The sequence below is a fragment of the Biomphalaria glabrata genome, chromosome 7 (assembly GCF_947242115.1).
Source record: "Biomphalaria glabrata chromosome 7, xgBioGlab47.1, whole genome shotgun sequence".
NCBI classification, from domain to species: domain Eukaryota; kingdom Metazoa; phylum Mollusca; class Gastropoda; family Planorbidae; genus Biomphalaria; species Biomphalaria glabrata.
Genome location: NC_074717.1, coordinates 37,659,578 through 37,680,364, shown reverse-complemented (window position 1 = coordinate 37,680,364; position 20,787 = coordinate 37,659,578). Strand labels below are relative to the sequence as shown.

Below are 20,787 nucleotides of genomic sequence, written 5' to 3'. Positions count from 1 at the left end.
CTGTATGTCTGGTAAAAAATTTGAGCACGCTATTTCTCCCACACCTATTATTGGATCAAGTTGAAACTTAACATAATTGTATACTGTACCTAACAAAACATAGATCCTTTAAAAAATTAACTAATAAGATAATGAATTAGTGGTTCTTAATCATTTTGCTTAGTATAAAATAAAGGAAATGACATATTGAGATATATAGTTATAAATGTGGTGTTTTTCCCCTTAGATAAGCTTTGTTGTTGTTATTTTTTTACAGTATTTTTTCTATTTTGTGAATACTGGTCGTGGACTTTCAGTTTTAAATTATTTTCTGTATGCAACTAAATACTAAATAAGGTTCTCAAAATTAAAAGAAGTTTAAGTCTCCGTGCTGATCTATACAACACCCATGCACCTCAAACTGCAAACTGCCCCTAGCTTGGAGAGCCATTGAGACATTTCTTTGTTGAAGCTTGGTATGTGAGTTGTGCTGTTATATCTCTACAAGTTCACTGCAACTTTATAAGTAAAGTTCAAAGAAAGCCGAAACGTCCGGCATTCAAATCCTTACATAATGTATATATTTTTTTTAATCTCACAGGGCAAAATGTCGTAGTTGGTAGCGCCAAATCTGGATTTCTAACTTGTTTACAAACACTCTTCTAATGTCACTTCCCTTAAACTGTCGCGTCATCAGTTTCTGTGGTATCTAATATTATACAGACGTTACTTTAAAAAGAAAGATGATTCAGGCCACCCTTTCTACACTCTTAAGGAAATAGGGAAGATGTGCCAAGTATATTTTATAATACTTATTTGCTTATGTATTTGTGCATTTGCCGATAAACATAATACTTGAAGGGGTTTAGTCTATAAATAATGTTAAGACGTGGGGTTGAACTAAAGAAAATAACTCACCGATTCTCAGGATCGCTGGTATCTCTCCAATTAGCAAAAGTACAATCCAACTATAATCAATCGATATCCCCGATAAAAAGAAATAATGTCTCAATCTCCCAATCAAATTGACATATCCCGATTCACTAACACAATAGAAAACAATCCTCAATCCTCAGTTAAGAAATCCAAAAATCATAACTAAAGTTTCTTAACACATTTACACACCAGTCAAGGTCATTTACGCCCATCAGCATAAACATAATTCACAACAGGATTACAACAATAACAACAACAATAATACTTTATTATTTACCTCCCGTTGTTTTAAGTTGGTTTTGTATTTCTCAACAGCCGAGTTGCTGTTCCTGCTCTGGGGTGTGCGGCTGTGTATCGTGGTGCGGAAGGCGCCGTCAGAGTTTAACGAAAGTCGATTCATAAGTTGGGCAATTTACAACGAATTTCTGCTGTCACTTTTCTTAAATGTATCTATGTAAGTAGTTGGAGACTTGTTTTATATCTTTCTTTATCTGATGAAGAAATAAACAAAAACAAATGTTCTTATTGTTACAAAATAATTACACCCCAAAAAAAAAAAATCCCCTCTCATAAACCAAAGCGGGGTCTGTATGACGTGTCAACGAGTTATTGGCCTTACCTGCCCACAAGCAGTGACGTTGCAGGTCAATGTCGAGGCTTTTTCTAACAAATGGTTTCGTTTTAGCCAAGAAAATGAGAAAGAAACGGCCTAATCAGATAGCTCTAAAACAGATGCCCTCACATGCACAAACTGTGGCAAACATTACCGCTCAAGAATTGGCTTGATATGTCATACCAGACTCTGCCTCTACCCGAGTAGAAACTAAAAGCAGTGTTGTTGTTGTTGTTGTTGTTTTGTACAGTGTAAAAATATCAATATTAATTTTTTTGTGTGTTTCTTTGTTTCCTCAGGATATTTTTAAGGGATCCATTTCCTACGAATCCCGATTTAATTTATTTGGTGCTTTTTATTCATACTCAGCTGACCACAACAGTAACATTAGCATTTCTGTTTGGCTCTAAAGTAAGTCCATTGCCACAGTATTTATAGTATTTAATGTTAATAGTGCATTGAAATAGCAGTCATGTTTTCATGGAGTTTTCTTTCGGCCACCCGTTGGTGTCCACTCACTGAAGGCACTTATTGTGAAGCAGCTGAGGGTAACAAGTACTCGTCTCTTCAAGTTGCACTGGCTGGAGATAGGGCTTGGGGTTGTTGATAGTTGGTAGTTCATAGTTGCTGATATGAATGCTGAAAATATGGCAACCTGCCTTTTTACCTGCCTGAGTGGACTTTTTTTTGGGGGGGGGGGGGCGTGTTGAGTGGACTTTTTTTTGGGGGGGGGGGGCGTGTTGAGAGTGGTGAAAAGATCGTTGTTAGAATATACGTCCAAACATTGTTAATATAAACGTGTACTAAATCAATCTCTTTGACTATTCCAACTCTGAAAACTTCATCAGTAATTAATGAGTGAATACAACCAAACTCTATAAATTATAAAAAATTAGGCTTGACTTTGAGTCTGAAGGTTAATAAGGATATCTTATTAGATTTGTTCCCTGACAGGTCTATCTTATTAGATTGCTTCCCTGACAGGCCTATATTATAAGATTTTTGTTTCCATGACAGGCCTATCTTATTAGATTTTTGTTTCCCTGACAGGCCTATCTTATTATATTTTTGTTTCCCTGACAGGCCTATCTTATTAGATTGTTTCCATGACAGGCCTATCTTATTATATTTTTGTTTCCCTGACAGGCCTATCTTATTAGATTTTTGTTTCCCTGACAGGCCTATCATATTATAATTTTTATTACCTGACAGGCCTATCTTATTATATTTTTGTTTCCCTGACAGGCCTATCTTATTAGATTTTTGTTTCCCTGACAGGCCTATCTTATTATATTTTTGTTTCCCTGACAGGCCTATCTTATTAGATTTTTGTTTCCCTGACAGGCCTATCTTATTAGATTTTTGTTTCCATGACAGGCCTATCTTATTAGATTTTTGTTTCCCTGACAGGCCTATCTTATTATATTTTTCTTTCCCTGACAGGCCTATCTTATTATATTTTTGTTTCCCTGACAGGCCTATCTTATTAGATTGTTTCCCTGACAGGCCTATATTATAAGATTTTTGTTTCCATGACAGGCCTATCTTATTAGATTTTTGTTTCCCTGACAGGCCTATCTTATTAGATTTTTGTTTCCCTGACAGGCCTATCTTGTGTATAAGTATCACGGCAAGAGCCAAGAGCAACAACAGAATTCAACAACGCTTAGCCGTAATTCCAAGTACATTATGGGCCCGAGGCCCGCCAGCATGTCCTCCAATACTGCCGGCAAGAACGGCTACAGCAACGGGGAGGAGGATGAATGCGAAAGCTTCTTAGAGAAAGATATTCAGGTATCTACTCACCACATTTTTCAACTTAACTTTTTATATAAATATTGTCAAGGTACTATACAGAAGACACCACAAAACAGGCTCGCTATTAAATTTATTATTGTTTATTATTATTTGTTGTGAACTACATTTTGACCACTATTAGATAAGATAAGATAATTATTTTGGTCCTATCTAATGGAAATTCAGTTTGACTACAATTGACATGCTCAGCGTAACTACTGTTACAATAACAATATAGATTCAAATACGAACAACATTCACACACGAAACGCAGACAAACTCTTAACCAGCGCTTCATGAATTAGACTTCCATGTACTTCTCGATGACGACAAATGACCTTGTAACACTGATCCAAAGTGGGACAAAGGAGTTTTTAAATTTTTCTGTTTTAGTCCTAATTGAAAGGAGACGACCACTTCGTTTAGATCTGATGTAACAGTGGTTTAATGAGTGCAGGTTGTCTTTAAGAATAACACCTTTAGTAAAATCACTACATTTAGAACTCCTTAAGGATAGAAGACTCAAAAGTAAAGTAGCAATTATACATAAAACACTGAACCATAATCTTCAAATACAAAAACAAAATTTAATAAAATACTCAGAAAGACCCAAAGATAAAGGCACATACCTCATCCCATATACTAGGACCAATTTGTACAAATATTCCTTCTTCCCTAGCGCTATTAAAGCATGGAATGGGTTGCCTGAGCTAGCCAGGAAAACCAGTGACTTGGCAAAATTTAAGTCATTCGTTAACATGAATGACTGAATGCATGACGCGTAGGACGTAATTATCTTCTTTTTTGAAGTAACGTCTGTATTATATAAGATATGATTAGATAAGAATCAGAGTGTTTTGGAAAGGTATCTTTCATGAAAAAGCTCTTCAAGAGATGGTAGCTGTGTCTTCGACTAAATATTGACAACATTGACTACTTTTCGACAAAAATTACATTTTGACTTTTCGACTACATTTTCAGTAGTTTACAATTTAATTTTGACTACATTTTCAGTAGTTTACAATTTAATTTTGACTACATTTTCAGTAGTTTACAATTTAATTTTGACTACATTTTCAGTAGTTTACAATTTAATTTTGACTACATTTTCAGTAGTTTACAAATTAATTTTGACTACATTTTCAGTAGTTTACAATTTAATTTTGACTACATTTTCAGTAGTTTACAATTTAATTTTGACTACATTTTCAGTAGTTTACAATTTAATTTTGACTACATTTTCAGTAGTTTACAAATTAATTTTGACTACATTTTCAGTAGTTTACAATTTAATTTTGACTACATTTTCAGTAGTTTACAATTTAATTTTGACTCTATTTTGAGTTTTTTAATGTTTTTTTACTTTTTAACTACTTTTGAACTAAACATCGACTACTATATTTACTCTTTGACTAAATGTTGACTACATTTTTAATTACATAACCTGACCATTTATAATTAGCCAATTTATGTCCCAACAAGGTCAGCCTGACTAAATTAAAACTATAAATTCATTCGACCAACTTCCCATAAATTATACCATCTATAAGAAAAAGTCCTCCATAAAAACCTCCATTAGTGTTTTTAGCGGGTTAATTAGGCTTCCCAATAATTTAGCTCTAAAGAGAATGCTGACATTAATTAGACACTACTTAAAGACCCGCTAGGGGGCAGCACAAAAGGGCGCTGCTTTGTGACCTCACGCATTGAAAGGGCTCATTAGCACCCCCTAATTTACGTAATTCGAACTTAATTCATAAAAGCCTTGTGTATTTTTTTCTTTCTCTCTCTCTCTCTCTCTCTCTCTCTCTCTCTCCCCCGAATCATTTCCGGAAAATCGCTTTGACCTGATAATTAAAGCTTTTCTTTTTAAGAAAATTAATGTAGCCATACTAAAAATAGATTTCTTTAAGAAATCACACGATATCAGGGTTATACAATAAAAGTACGAAACCGCGGCTACAATGAAAGATGAATGGAATCTAGAGCAGACATAAATCAACAGTGAAGGCCCATGTTTCAGAGACCAGGAGTTGGAAAGTATTGACATTTATCCACCCACATTTGCATTGTCTTCTTTTTTGAAGTAACGTCTGTAATTTATAAGATAAGATAAGAAACCACAATTTACACATATAACTACAAAACCGAATGAAATACTCAACGATAGAGTCACATTTCTTATTCCATATGCTAGAACAAATTCGCGCAAGTGTTCCTTCTACCCATTAGAGAATGGAGTAGGTTGCCTGAATCAGCCAGGAAAACCAACGACTTAGCAGAGTTTATTTCATAGAATGACATGCATGACTAGATCGACACTTGAAATGTGTAGGGCGTAATTATCTTCTTTTTGAAGTAACGTCTGGAATATATAAGAAGATAAGATCATTCCTAGAATTTGTGGCAGATATTAGTTGAAACAGGGGACCTTACTCACGTTACATCCAGGAAACAAGAGGGGGCGGGGAGGGGAAATGGATGTCATTAAAAATTATTAAAAATTACTTCGAAATCGGAGACTGTCGAATATCTGGGACGGCTGCATGGTCGTGTGGTATGCTTTGGACAGTCTTAGCAATGTTTCCAGGCTCGAATCCAGCTCACTGATATCCCCTGCTGACCTAGTGTAACATCCTCTAGCTTGTGGTCACGTGGTACACAACTAGACCCACCTTGTTCTCCATAACAATAACTTATAACTTAGAGAGATCCCTTTAGAAAAAAAAGTACGTGCCACGGGAATCAGTGAGTAAATTTAGTCTTGCAAACTAGAGACCTAAAGACTGCTTACTTATTGGTTTTCCTGGCTGACTCAGGCAACCCATTCCATGCTCTATTAGCACCAGTGAAAAGGAAACGCGTGTACCAATTTTTCCAAGCGTATTGAATAAGAACTGTGCTTTATCTAATAAGTCAAACTGATGAGTTGTAGTGCAGGCAATAACTGATGAGTTGTAGTGCAGGCAATAACTAAATACTTTATCGACTACTAGTCTCTACGTTTCAACGTCTGTTTATTAAAGCAACAACATGGTAAAAAACTAAACTAAAAATTAAAAGAGCATCAGTATGGTTTGGTTTCATCTGAATGAATTCTCAAGCTAGTTTCCATTCTATTGAGAATCTATTTATGACGAGTGTATATGGCTGACTATTGCTTGGTCTCGGTTTACCCAGGATTGAAACTTTAAAAGTGTCATTTGCTTGAGTGATCTGTTAGCTTACAACCTCCAGATTTTAGTTCTCTTTCCCATAGTCTTGGTAAACATGTTTGGTCTTAATTATTCGCATGTCTCTCCGTTGTTTCAATATAAATCAAGCGCGTAAACATTGTAGGGGTATTGCGCACACAGAAACGAAGCCAGACGTATGTACATGGACCACAAAGGAAATCTATTTGTGTTGCTAGTTAAGAAATTATATCCTAACAAAATGTAGAGCGTACCCAGTGCAATCGTATGCATTATAAATGAATAGGACATTTGAAATAGGCGGATTTATTATATGGTGTTAATAACTCTCTTCGAGTGTATATATATATTATATATATAAAATATATATATATATATAATATATATGTGTGTGTGTGTGTGTAAATTTATGGTATTAAAATGTATTTTAAAATCTTAATTTTTTTGTATTTAATTAAAATCATGAATAAAACATCCAGCTTTACATGGCGGTGCACAAATCTTGAAATGTCAAATGCCAAAGAACTAAAATATAAATCAAGTGGAATAGGTTAGAAAAAAAGAAATGAATACTGAAAGCAGACTAACCCCACTCTCAAAGTATATTTAAACACACATACATCTAAGTATTCACTGAAACACAGACACAATACTACTACGTCACAAGAAATTAAATGTATATTTACGATAGTGATTTTAACTAGGCTCGTGGTGGTCGAGAAGTAAAGAGCTTGATTCTGAACTGAGGGGTCTCGAATTCGAATCTTGGTGCAGACTGGGATTTTGAATTTCAGTACTAAAAGGACGCACCTGAGTGCACTCAACCATATCGGGTACCTGCAATTAGCTGGGGAAAGTAAAGGTGGATGGTGGTTGTACTGGTCACATGACACCCTCGCTAACCGTCGGCCATAAAAACTGATGACCTTTACATCATCTGCCATATAGATCCCAGGTATTTTGTTTACAAGTGTTAGTTAAAAAATATTTGTTGATGTCCCATTTCTTGACTAGTTGTAAAATACTTTTTCATTTCATTATCATAGTCGTTTGTAAGTAAATATATTACATTGATACGTGTACTTCTTTTGACTTATAATATTTTTTCTTTAAAATTTATTTTCAGTGTTTTGTGTTATATAGAAAATAAATTGCAACAAGATTTCGTAGACCCTAGGAAAATTAGAATTAAGAAAATTAGACTTTAGGACAATTCGAATTTTTGAAAATTTTGGACTTTTGGAAAATCAGAATTTATGACCATTAGACTTTTGGAAAATTAGACTTCAGGAAAATTAGAGTTTAGGGCAATTAGACTCTTGGAAAATTGTTGCGCTTACGTCTTCGTTATCAAAATACTCTCAAAACTAAAATGATTCGCATAGTTTCAAAACAAAGAAGTTCTGCCTACTCTCAAAACTAAAATGATTTTAATCGATTCAAAACACTAAAAAAAAAAAACCAAGGATGTAAGCGCACTATAAAAGCTACAATAATTTAGCATACCCTCAAAACTAAGATAATGAACAGACTCTCAAACCAAAATGGTTGTCTACTCTTAAGATCAACCACGTGACTTTATATTATAATCTTACGAATGGACCTCAGTCACCAATCGTAAATAAACACATTTAGCCACGTCATAATATTGATAAAACAATGAAAAATACGTATCACGTGACAGCCTTTATGGATTACATAATTTGTATAGAAGATATATACAATCACGTGGCTAAATGTTGTTTGTTTACGATTGGTGAATGAGGTCCATCGTAGACGATCATTAAAAGATATATTATTCACGTCATCAGCGTTTTCATGTTGATCTAATGGTGCTTATTAATAAGAGCTCTAAGCTCTTCTAAGTCATTGGTTCTTATGGCTGATTCAGGCAACCCATTCCGTGCTTTAATGACAGATGGGGACAAGGAGCACCTATACGAATTTGTCCTAGTATAAGGTATAAGACATATATGCCTTATTGTATTCATGCTATTGACTACTTTGTTAGCTGTGAACTTCAATCTGGAATGAGTATTTTTTCACTAACTACTCAAGAGATACCAATTTCAAATTATGCTACCAAAAAAACTTGCATATTACTATTTTGTCTTTAAAAAAAATATATTATTTATCTGATGGAAATATATATTTATGTTTATACTGAGCCCGGCGGAATTGTTAAAAAAAGATTGTTTATTTTTTATTGTAATAAAATATCATAAATTTTAAATCCTTTTTAATACGGTGCTATTTTAGATTTTTAACTAATTTCTACAAAGATGAGGAAATGGATAGGTATGTTACAACTTCCGTCGACACGCCCACTTTTTCAATGTAAAAACATTGTTTCCATTTTTTTTAAAGAATACATTCAATGTGTCTCTGAAGCATACGAAAAATAAACTGCCTAATTGAATACTTTATGGTAAGATAGTTAGTATTATTTTGTGTATGTAGCCCTACAAAAATTTGTTTTATTGTAATTAATTATTTTTTTTTTGGGGGGGGGGGCGAAAGCTTCTCAGCGTTACGAAAATCTAGAAGGGGTTCAAACGTTTGGGAAACGCTGAACTGGAGGATCGATAGCCTTTGCTGGCTACTCACCTAGAGAACTAGAGGATCGATAGCCTTTGCTGGCTACTCACCTAGAGAACCAGAGGATCGATAGCCTTTGCTGGCTACTCACCTAGAGAACCAGAGGATCGAAAGCCTTTGCTGGCTACTCACCTAGAGAACTAGAGGATCGATAGCCTTTGCTGGCTACTCACCTAGAGAACCAGAGGATCGATAGCCTTTGCTGGCTACTCACCTAGAGAACCAGAGGATCGATAGCCTTTGCTGGCTACTCACCTAGAGAACCAGAGGATCGATAGCCTTTGCTGGCTACTCACCTAGAGAACCAGAGGATCGATAGCCTTTGCTGGCTACTCACCTAGAGAACTAAAGGATCGATAGCCTTTGCTGGCTACTCACCTAGAGAACCAGAGGATCGATAGCCTTTGCTGGCTACTCACCTAGAGAACCAGAGGATCGATAGCCTTTGCTGGCTACTCACCTAGAGAACCAGAGGATCGATAGCCTTTGCTGGCTACTCACCTAGAGAACTAAAGGATCGATAGCCTTTGCTGGCTACTCACCTAGAGAACTAGAGGATCGATAGCCTTTGCTGGCTACTCACCTAGAGAACTAGAGGATCGATAGCCTTTGCTGGCTACTCACCTAGAGAACTAGAGGATCGATAGCCTTTGCTGGCTACTCACCTAGAGAACCGGAGGATCGTTTGCCTTTGCTGGCTTCTCACCTAGAGAACTAAAGGATCGATAGCCTTTGCTGGCTACTCACCTAGAGAACTAGAGGATCGATAGCCTTTGCTGGCTACTCACCTAGAGAACTGGAGGATCGTTTGCCTTTGCTGGCTTCTCACCTAGAAGAAAGATAACTCAGATTCCAAATCTCCGCTGCCTTGGGGCTGTATATAAATATGGGATTGGCTTTGTGAGTCAACCCTGAGGAAAAAAGTCAGGAGAACCCGTAGTGCCGCCCCTTGGCAGAACGTATGTCGCTTCCAGTCCCAAACTGTATTGGACATTTGTCGTTTCTTTGGACACATCGTCTCGTGGACATGGGAGCGACATCGTTGCTACCATAGCTTATGCCCAGATTCTCATTGCGCTACTCTCTCACAAGATGAGTCGTAGTTCTACGACTAAAGGAGGTCAACAATACAATACTATACAACAGCTAATGGAAACAATTTTAATGCCTGAATAAATTGTCTGTCTGTTGATAATTTAATGTCTTTTTTAATTAGATCTAAGAATTAGAAAACTATTAGGAAACTAAACATTATTCTTGGGATTTTTATGTGATGTAATGAAATATATTATATATTCTGAAAGTAATATGTTTTACAATTATGTAACGTTTTTTCCGAGATTAACGTTTGATATTGAATGGACAATTTTTATTTAGAAACTGCTAAGGTACAGTCTGAATAGGACACCGTGTATATAATTACATGTAAGCTTCAGTCTTTTTTTTTTTTTTCAAAAGAACATGATTCCGTTGTCTACGTTACGCCTCTGCATATCGGAATCTTCCCAGAAGCAGACGTCAGCAATTAATGAGTTGTCTCGCCTTTCATCGGAACTATTCTATTTCTAGAACAAGTTACAAAACTCTCCAAGCACTTATTTTGATCTTGCTCGAAATCAACTCTTCAAAGTTCTTTCCCTTCGGCTCGCATCGGGAATCATTAAAAATATTTACCTGGATTACTTTCCCACTGCAAACATTTTAGCAGCTAGAAAATGGCCATAGCAATCCTTTTTCTATCGACTTCAAAATTGTATACCCAAGTTTGTTTCTGCGTTACCTGGGCTGTTGAGAGTATAGTCACGGCCGAATGACTCTAATATGCAGCCGTCTAGAACAAACATTTGGGTGAGGGGGGGGAGAGACATGATGGGGGATTAATGATGGATCGCAGAATTACAAGTTTAAATTGGATGTTTATGCTTGGATTGAAAGGGTGGGAAAAAAAAAGTTCGATCGCTTTAGGGGGAGGTGCAATCATCTAATTGAAACTTGATTCAGGTGTGTGTGTGTTCAGTTGAACTGATTGCGCGCGGCAGCTGTACGTCAGCGGGAAGGGGCGGCGGTGTAAGATGGGCGCTTCAATTTAGATAAGACTGACTTGTGTGTTATCTGATGGGGGATATGCCAGAGAGAGAGAGAGAGAGGACAGGTCCTGATCCGGTCAATGGGGTATACACAAAATAATAGAAGTAAAGAAAAAAAAATGAGATCTAAAATTTAAATGTTTTCAGCGACATTGACACGATACTGCTGCTTCTTACACACACACAAACACACACACACACACGAGGACCTTTTTCAAAACCACCTTTACACACCTACCCAAACACACACACACACGAGGACCTTTTTCAAAACCACCTTTACACACCTACCCAAACACACACACCCACGAGGACTTTTTTTTTTTGAAAATCACCTATACGCACCCACCCAAACTCACACAGACACGAGAACTTTTTCAAAACCACCTATACACACCCACCCCAACACACAAACGAACACACACTAATGTTCAAACACTTCCTCAAAAAAGTCTTATAACGTGTGGAAATTTTGTTTTCTTGTAGCATGATTAGTTTTTGGTCATGTGTCTCAATTGGCTGGAAACCAATACAAGTTTGTTTTATTTTCAAATGCCTAGGATCTATACATCTTTGTATCTTTAGCCATCTTCTAATGTCCTTGGCCGCTATATTAATAAATAATACATTTATAATCTTAATTTTAAGTTACCTTGATTTAAGATTTGTTTTTATTTAAAAAGAAAAAGAATTGTTTAAAATTAAATTAAAGATGAAATATGAACTGAACAGAACAACAGACGTTCACATGTGAGGGTGTCTAAGTGAATAATTAGTTTATCAAACAGCTTTCTGAAGCTGCCTTCTCCAACAGCCTTCTAAAACAGCCTTCTGAAACAGCCTTCTGAAACAACCTTCTGAAACAACCTTCTCTAACAGCTTTCTGAAACAACCTTCTGAAACAACCTTCTGAAACAACCTTCTGAAACAACCTTCTCTAACAGCTTTCTGAAACAACCTACGCCAATAGCCTTCGCAAAGAGCTTTCTGAAACAGCTTTCTGAAATAGCCTTTGCCAAGAGCCTTCTCCAAGAGCATTCTGAAACAGCTTTCTGAAACTGCCTTCTCCAACAGCCTTCTGAAACAGCCTTCTGAAACAGCCTTCTGAAACAACCTTCTCTAACAGCTTTCTGAAACAACCTACGCCAATAGCCTTCGCAAAGAGCTTTCTGAAACAACCTTCTCTAAAAGCTTTCTCACATTTTGTTCCCGAAAGCGCTCTAAAACAGTTTTAAATTATTTAAAAAAATACATTAATGAAAAAGCGTCGACTGTGGGAATCGTTGTTGAAACTACGTTCTACCATAGCTTCAATCACAGGAAAGTTAGCTCTCAAAGAAATCAGCTTAAAGTCTTCCACAAAGCAGCTTGGCCGATGTTGAGGTGGGAGCTGAACTTGTGCTGGCGGCTCGTCTATCCGGCGCGCTAAGGTAACGACCAGATTCTCGAGTTGGCAGCGAACTAGATTTTGAGAAGTGAACAAATGGGCAAAAGTTAAATAATGTTTTTTTCTTTTTTTTTTCATTGAAAAGTAACTAGAAAACAAAAGGCAAATATGGGGATCAAACCCGCGACATTTGCGTTTATAGTTCGACGCTCTACCAACTTATCTTAACGGCCGTGCGTCAATGGTCATACTTTTATATATAGAGTCAAAGGTCAAACTTAAATTTATAGATTCCAAAGGTCAAACTCAAATATATAGGTGTCAAAGGTCAAACCTAATTATATAGATCTACATCTTTAAATAATATCTGAGCCATCCACAAAACGTAAAAACATTAATTTAAAATTAATACAACAATTAATGATGTACTTCTTTCTGAGAGTTTAGTGAAATGTGTTGCCAAGACCAAGTTTATGTGTACAATTTCAGGTCGGTAGGAGAATTTCAAGTTTTCAAAAATAAATTCAAACTAATTATATTTTCGTCTTTTTTCTTTACTATGGCCAATAATAATAATAATAATAATAAGGCTTGTCTTTAAGTCCGAAGATTAGTGAAGATTGCAGCTGTGACCTATATATTTTGCCACACCCATTGTCCGCATGTAGTCGATTTAGATTTTACCAATGATTATTGGTAATATGAAATATGGCCGCCGGAAGCGTTTTCCTTCTCTCTGATGCTTGTTTAAACAGCGTAGATCGTATCTAGATCTAGAGTCTATATAGATCTATCTAGTCAAGTCTAGGTCTAATAAAATACGAATAGGACGAGCAGAAATGAGGAAAAGAACATTGGCGTAAACGTATTGCCATCCAAGTCAATAAATAGAAAGACATGAGTTTATTTTGGTCAAACTTGAAAGATTACAGTCTCAAGACCTCAAGAGATCTTTTGGGCATTGGAAATTTTGAACTAACTTAGAACAGATGTAGAAATAAACCTAGAATCCACTTGAAATGAACTCTAAACCTAAATGTAATGATTAAGGTGAGCCATGGCTTGGCTGCATAACTATTTCATCTTTTGCTCGTCTTTCACAGCTTCAAGGATACAGCCATCACAAAATGAAATTCAATTTCTTATTTTAGTTTTTAAGAAGAGTTATTTCTTATCTTTGTTCTATCCATCATGATTTATTTAATTTGGTAAAAAAAAAGGCAGGTTCATGATTAAAATTTCTTTTATCGATGTAACATTTATTCTTTGTTACATCGATCTATTCATCCATCATCGCTCTTCGGGATAAGAAAAGAATTTTGTGTGGAGCGGCCTGAACTCAAACGAAATATCAGTTTTAAATAGTTTTATGTATTAACAACCTTTTTCTTTTCGTAATATTATACATTAAATTTAAAATTTAAAAAAAATAAAAAAAATAATGTGTGTGTGTTGATATATTTTTTAAAGTAATTTAATTTAAAAGATTTTTTTCGTGTTCAAGTTATTTGTTTATGTAGACATATAATAAACTTTTGTATTTGTTTAATAAGCATAACAATATCTACTTTCTTGCACACGCCCAGACAAAGAGACAAACACATACATCTATACACTCATACGCACAAACGCCCACAAACGCCAAAACTCAAATAGCCACACTCAAACGCCCAAACACAAATACCCATACACCACCCACGTGAAAATACCCATACAGAAATGTACACATACAAATACCCACACCGAAAATCCACATGAATTTCCACACACAAACGCCCCCCCCACACACACACACAGAGAAAAAGGCCCTCGTACATATACATACACACACAAACACGCACAAACACTGAAGCATAATATACTCTAATATAACGTGCGTGTTATTTTGAGTCCTGATCTTCTCTCTGGTCTAGAGACTGCGCTTAGCTTAGTGAGCATAGTTTTCTGGTCTTCTTACTAGGTCACTTCTCACTTTGCTTCAACAATTTTCATCATCCCATAGACTGCCATAGAGTCAAACATTCCCTTGGTCTCACTCTAGATGTGTCTCACCAATCTTTATGAAAGACCTCAACACCAAAAGCTCGTTGTCACCTTCACAGCTATGACGTCACGACCTGAGACATGCAGCTCAGTGTTCAGTCCTGTAACGATTGGTCTCGGTCTAACTCCATAGACATCTAACTCTATACGAGTCTCATTCGGAGTAGTTTCTATTGTGATTGTTTAAAAAGATCACTTTCAAGCCAAAACAAACCAAACAAACAAACAAACAAACTGTAGATTGAAATGTTCCTGAAGTGGTATATCTACATGTAAAATGATTTAAATGATGTATATTGGAATATATATATATATATATATATATACATATAGGGTTAGGGTTGTGTGTGTGTGTGTGTGTGTGCGTGCGTGTGTGTGTGAGTTTGCGTGCGTGTGTGTGTGTGTAATTGACCTTCATTTTACTATGACCTTGCATTACTCAATAACGCTCTCTTTCACATGAGTCGTACTGGTCTGTATTTGTGTTTATGATAATTTTAAAGAGTTAATACAAACAGAATACAGAAGGAGGCGCGGTGACTGAATAGTAAAGCGCTTGGCTTCCGAACCGGGGTTTCGTGGTTCGAATCTGATGAAGACTGGGATTTCTACTTTCGGGATCTTTGGGCGCCTTTGAGTCCACTCAGCTTTATTAGGTACCTGACATTGGCTAGGGAAAAGTTTAGGTGGTTGGTCGTTGTGCTGGTTAACCGTGAGCCACAGAAACAGATGACCTTTACATCATCTGCCTTATAGACAGGATGGTCCTAAAGGGAACTTTACTTTTTTTGGTTACTTCAATATAAATAGAAAACATCGAAAGGCAAAATAACTAATAACAAAAAGTTTGAAAACTAGTAATCATCATTTTATAGTTAAGATTTTAACAATCACACAACCTTTTTTTTATAACTAATGACTAGCGAAAATACTTAGACGGTCTTCCTTATTTCTATTCAATTGTCTCCAGTTTATGTTTTGAGATTAGAATAAATACAATTGTATAAATGATAGCAGTCTAACGAGGCTATTGCTTCTTATAACCAGAGATAGCAGGGTCTCTCTCCAGACCTACACATTCCCATTTCCTTACAAAATGTGCATCGATTGTGTCTGTGGAATCCCTGGGGTCCTGATGTCCTCCATAAATCTCGTCTGCTCGGGAGAGGACATGCCTGTCCTTCCTTGTTCATTTCAAATGTACTGCTAGTTGTAACGATGTCACAAGATGGCGGCTCCTGAGTTTCTAGCCCAACGTTTGTTAATGCTTTTATCCACGAAGAAACACTGGGTGACAGGGCTATGACTGCATGACAGGGCTATGACTGCATGACAGGGCTATGACTGGATGACAGGGGCTATGACTGCATGACAGGGCTATGACTGCATGACAGGGCTATGACTGGATGACAGGGGCTATGACTGGATGACAGGGCTATGACTGGATGACAGGGCTATGACAGGGCTATGACTGCATGACATGGCTATGACTGGATGACAGGGCTATGACTGGATGACAGGGCTATGACTGCATGACAGGGCTATGACTGGATGACAGGGCTATGACTGGATGACAGGGGCTATGACTGGATGACAGGGGCTATGACTGGATGACAGGGCTATGTCAGGGCTATGACAGGGCTATGTCAGGGCTATGACAGGGCTATGACAGGGCTATGACTGGATGACAGGGCTATGACTGGATGACAGGGCTATGACAGGGCTATGACTGGATGACAGGGCTATGACAGGGCTATGACTGGATGACAGGGCTATGACAGGGCTATGACTGGATGACAGGGCTATGCCAGGGCTATGACTGCATGAAAGGGCTATGACAGGGCTATGACTGCATGAAAGGGCTATGACTGGATGACAGGGCTATGACTGGATGACAGGGCTATGACTGGATGACAGGGGCTATGACTGGATGACAGGGCTATGTCCGGGCTATGACTGGATGACAGGGCTATGAATGGATGACAGGGCTATGACAGGGCTTTGACAGGGCTATAACTGGATGACAGGGCTATGACAGGGCTATGACAGGGCTATGACAGGGCTATGACAGGGCTATGACAGGGCTATGACTGGATGACAGGGCTATGACAGGGCTATGACAGGTCTATGACAGGGCTATGACTGGATGACACAGGGCTATGACAGGGCTATGACAGGGCTATGACTGGATGACAGGGCTATGACTGGATGACAGGGCTATGACTGGATAACAGGGCTATGACACGGCTATGACTGGATGACAGGGCTATGACTGGGTTATGACAGGGCTATGACTGGATGACAGGGCTATGACTGGATGACAGGGCTATGACAGGGCTATGACTGGATGACAGGGCTATGACTGGATGACAGGGCTATGACTAGATGACAGGGCTATGACTGGATGACAAAGGATGATAGGATGGTAGAGAATGACATGGTGACAGAAGGTGACAGAATGAAAAAGGGCTGACTGAATGACAGAAGATGAGAGGATGGCAGAGTGGGACGTCTGGAGTAATTGGAAGACCATCATGTCAATAATTCAAAAATATTAACAGACACACACGATGCTGTAACCCAGCTATACATGTCAGCTGCCTACCACACAATTTTCTTTACCACATGACCTGCCAAACAAATACTGTTACCACACAAGATACCACACAAAAATATCGTCACCACGTGCACATGTAGATTTTGTAGAAAAAAAAAACAACAAAATATTTAAAAAATCATTTTTTAAAAATACAACGCTTATGTTAATAATGTAGAAGTTGTTTCCGTTATTCGATTTCAAACAAAACACTAAATTACCAATAATGAATTAACGAATTGGTTAATTTCTTTATTTTTTCATGTTTTGTTAGGTGCAATAAATACTTGTTTAAAATTTCCACTTGATCCGAGATCGGTTGTGAGAAAAATAACATGTACAAACTTTTTTACCAGACAGACAGAGTGAGTTGATATAAGCTTTGTAAAAATAACAGCCGCCCAAATACTTCATGAACATTAACCTTTTACAATTTATCTCACACTTTCACTTGGTTTGTTTTTATGTGTGGGCTCATTTCGTCTTGATGACAATAACGAGAAATCTATCTCTATATATCAATTCTCTTCATGGCTCAACCATTTCTGACACCACCAAGAAGTCATGGAAACATTCCTCTTTTACTTCTGCAAGCCGGACTAGAGTTACCCCACGTAACTTAAGAGTCGAAAAAAAAGAGGGGGTAGAATAAGTAGTATTCACCCTTCACTAAATAGCAGGGCCGGACTTTACCATTAGGGGAGCCCGCGATAAAGATAAATTTTGTCACTGTCGGCCAATAGTAAAATTGTACAAATATTCGTGGCCCTGATATGACACTCGCCCAAGCCTTCGCGCACTTCTAAGGCCGCCTCATTCTGAACTGCTAGCAAAAGTATCGAAGACTGCACCGTGTCACGGGTCAGATGTGGCCCGCAGGTCGTAGTTTGAACATCAGTGTACAACTCATATTGACATTCATATTGTTGTTTTTGTCTTACAGGAAGAGTTCCGTCGTCTGTACACGCAGTTGGAGTTATTAAAGCAAAGAAATATGAAATTAGGAAATAGACATTTACAGGTGAGACTAAAGTAACAAGTTGTCTACTTCTTTGAGCTGTCAACATAGTTTAGCCCTTAAATGACGTAATTACTGTGGAAGAGAGTCAAAGTTTGAGAGGGACTTTGAGATGTAGGTCTATTTGTTTGGGTCAGTGCGCGGTAGAAGTAAACAAGCAAAATATTTCAAAACAATACTTTAAAAAAATACAAAGCTAATATTGTATGAAGGGAGAGCGCCGTTCAATCTTTGCCATATCTCTCAATATTGCAAGTCTGATTTCCCTTTTTTCTATATAAGCCACAAAACATCAATTATCACTAATCTATTAAACATTGGTAGTCATGTGTTGTCATTGAAAATGAGTAATATCGCTAAATTTCAATTTGATTGGAGAATGGGAACTTTGAGAAATAACGTGTACAAAATTTGTACCAGACAGAGGAGTAATTTAAGCTTTGTCAAAAAAATACTAACTTTTTCAATTGTATCTCTGAATGAAAGTATGTCTAATGAAAAGTACATAGAATACAGTTCAGACGATTAGCCTTGACACATATGTATACCGAACTCACGCGCGCGCACACACGTGAGAAAGATGACGTAACATTCTGCTTTTGTCTCGTATCACCCACTGAGAGAACAAAACCATTGGATGGGGATGGAGTGAAATCTGACCAGGTCAGCAGACTGTCAAAACGCTAATTACTCTTTAACGTACAAAATGTAAATGGATTTTTATAAATGTGCATGAAGACTATTGAAACAGTTATGGTTGAGCTAGAACATCGCAATTATAAAATCAATAGAGAACCAAAAAAAGAAGCTGCTTAAAGTAACGAATTAGAGACTAATTAGAGTTTTTTAATGAATGAAATAATATCACTAGCGGTCGTCTTCCAGACCTATTGCTTTATTTCACTTAGTTTATACAGCTTTGTTTTCTTGACATTAAGCTCTAAAATAGGTTCTGATTTTGTTTTCTTTACAATAAGCTCTAAAATAGGTTATAATTTTGTTTTCTTTACATTAAGCTCTAAAATAGGTTCTAATTTTGTTTTCTTTACATTAAGCTCTAAAATAGGTTCTGATTTTGTTTTCTTTACATTAAACTCTAAAATAGGTTCTGATTTTGTTTTCTTTACATTAAGCTCTAAAATAGGTTCTGATTTTGTTTTCTTTACATTAAGCTCTAAAATAGGTTCTAATTTTTGTTTTCTTTACATTAAGCTCTAAAATAGGTTCTAATTTTGTTTTCTTTACATTAAGCTCTAAAATAGGCTCTGATTTTGTTTTCTTTACATTAAGCTCTAAAATAGGTTCTAATTTTGTTTTCTTTACATTAAGCTCTAAAATAGGTTCTAATTTTGTTTTCTTTACATTAAGCTCTAAAATAGGTTCTAATTTTTGTTTATTTCGTCGTCTTGATAAACCAGATTAGATTTTTGTTTTAGAGACTTATGTCATGAAATATCCAGATCCTGTTTAAGAAATACATTAGTCATTGATTCTTTTTTTTAATTCGAATTTTATTTTTATGTATGCAGGTCAAATTGTCAGCAATGACAGAGGCGGCACAGAAAGATGAAGTGGCGTTAGTGGAAACATCGCCGCCTATGACACCGAACATCAACGGAGGCAGACGAATTATCATAAATCTCGATGATTATCATGTATCCACGGAAGTTTAGCGAATCGTCCATAAATAGATCTATAAATCATCTATAAATAATCAATTAAATCCATCTATAAATATCCCTGCTCGAAATCAGCAAAACTGTATATGGGTATTTCTTTTATTTTAAACACGTCTGGGTCATCGGCTAACGAATCAAAACCTAGCAATACTGTCCAGGAAGTGAGCTTGGGGTTTCGAACATCATTGTGTTAGCTGTCAGAGAACGACTGGCGCGAAACAGAATGGCTGACTATCTAATGTGTGAAAAGTGAACTCTAAATGAAAACTTTAGAAATTGTTTGCAAGTAGTGAAATTAAAAGTGAACTCTGAGAATTTCTACCCCGTGAATTAATGTAAATTGTAATACATTACATAGGCACTAGGGCCTGACATTAGAATGTAGAGGCCCTTTTCAATAGGTAATGAATTGCCAAGTCATTTCATGTATAAATCTGAAGAAATGTATTTTTTTAAATAAAAAATCGCAAGACTTCTACGGCCTAGAAACCCAGTGCGTCCACACGCCCCTTGACCCTAGCATGGTGGCATATCCTATGTTAACAATCACACTCTTGACTGAGCTTTATCGGAGCATCATTTTATCTCTCAAAATCTTCAAACAAATAGCAAATTTAAATTATTTGAGACCTTTTCTGTGGCATTTAAAATTAAGTTTAATCCACTTTTGAAACAGTAACACATACTGCCGACATTTACAATGATGGACCCGAGGCTAAGCCTAGCACATTTTCATATGAACTCATTCACAAAGTTACGGAACTTGCAATGATTTCCTGCAAGAAAAGCGCCATATAGGAAAAAAAAAAACGACGTGCAACACCATACAATTTGTTATTGAAAACTGCTAGGAAGCTATT

General features: G+C 36.8%; 1 protein-coding gene across 1 annotated transcript in view; it reads left to right on the top strand.

Moving 5' to 3' along the window:
* The window catches only part of LOC106052307 (probable G-protein coupled receptor 158), a 347,724-nt gene extending 327,162 nt beyond the window's left edge, over positions 1–20,562 (top strand). The window contains exons 11-15 of the mRNA XM_056036255.1: positions 1,231–1,369; positions 1,828–1,939; positions 3,134–3,322; positions 18,174–18,251; positions 19,778–20,562. Of these exons, the coding sequence (XP_055892230.1) occupies positions 1,231–1,369; positions 1,828–1,939; positions 3,134–3,322; positions 18,174–18,251; positions 19,778–19,921 (662 nt within the window). The 3' untranslated portion in view covers positions 19,922–20,562. The remainder of the gene's footprint in view (positions 1–1,230; positions 1,370–1,827; positions 1,940–3,133; positions 3,323–18,173; positions 18,252–19,777) is intronic.
* The last annotated feature ends 225 nt before the right edge of the window (positions 20,563–20,787 follow it).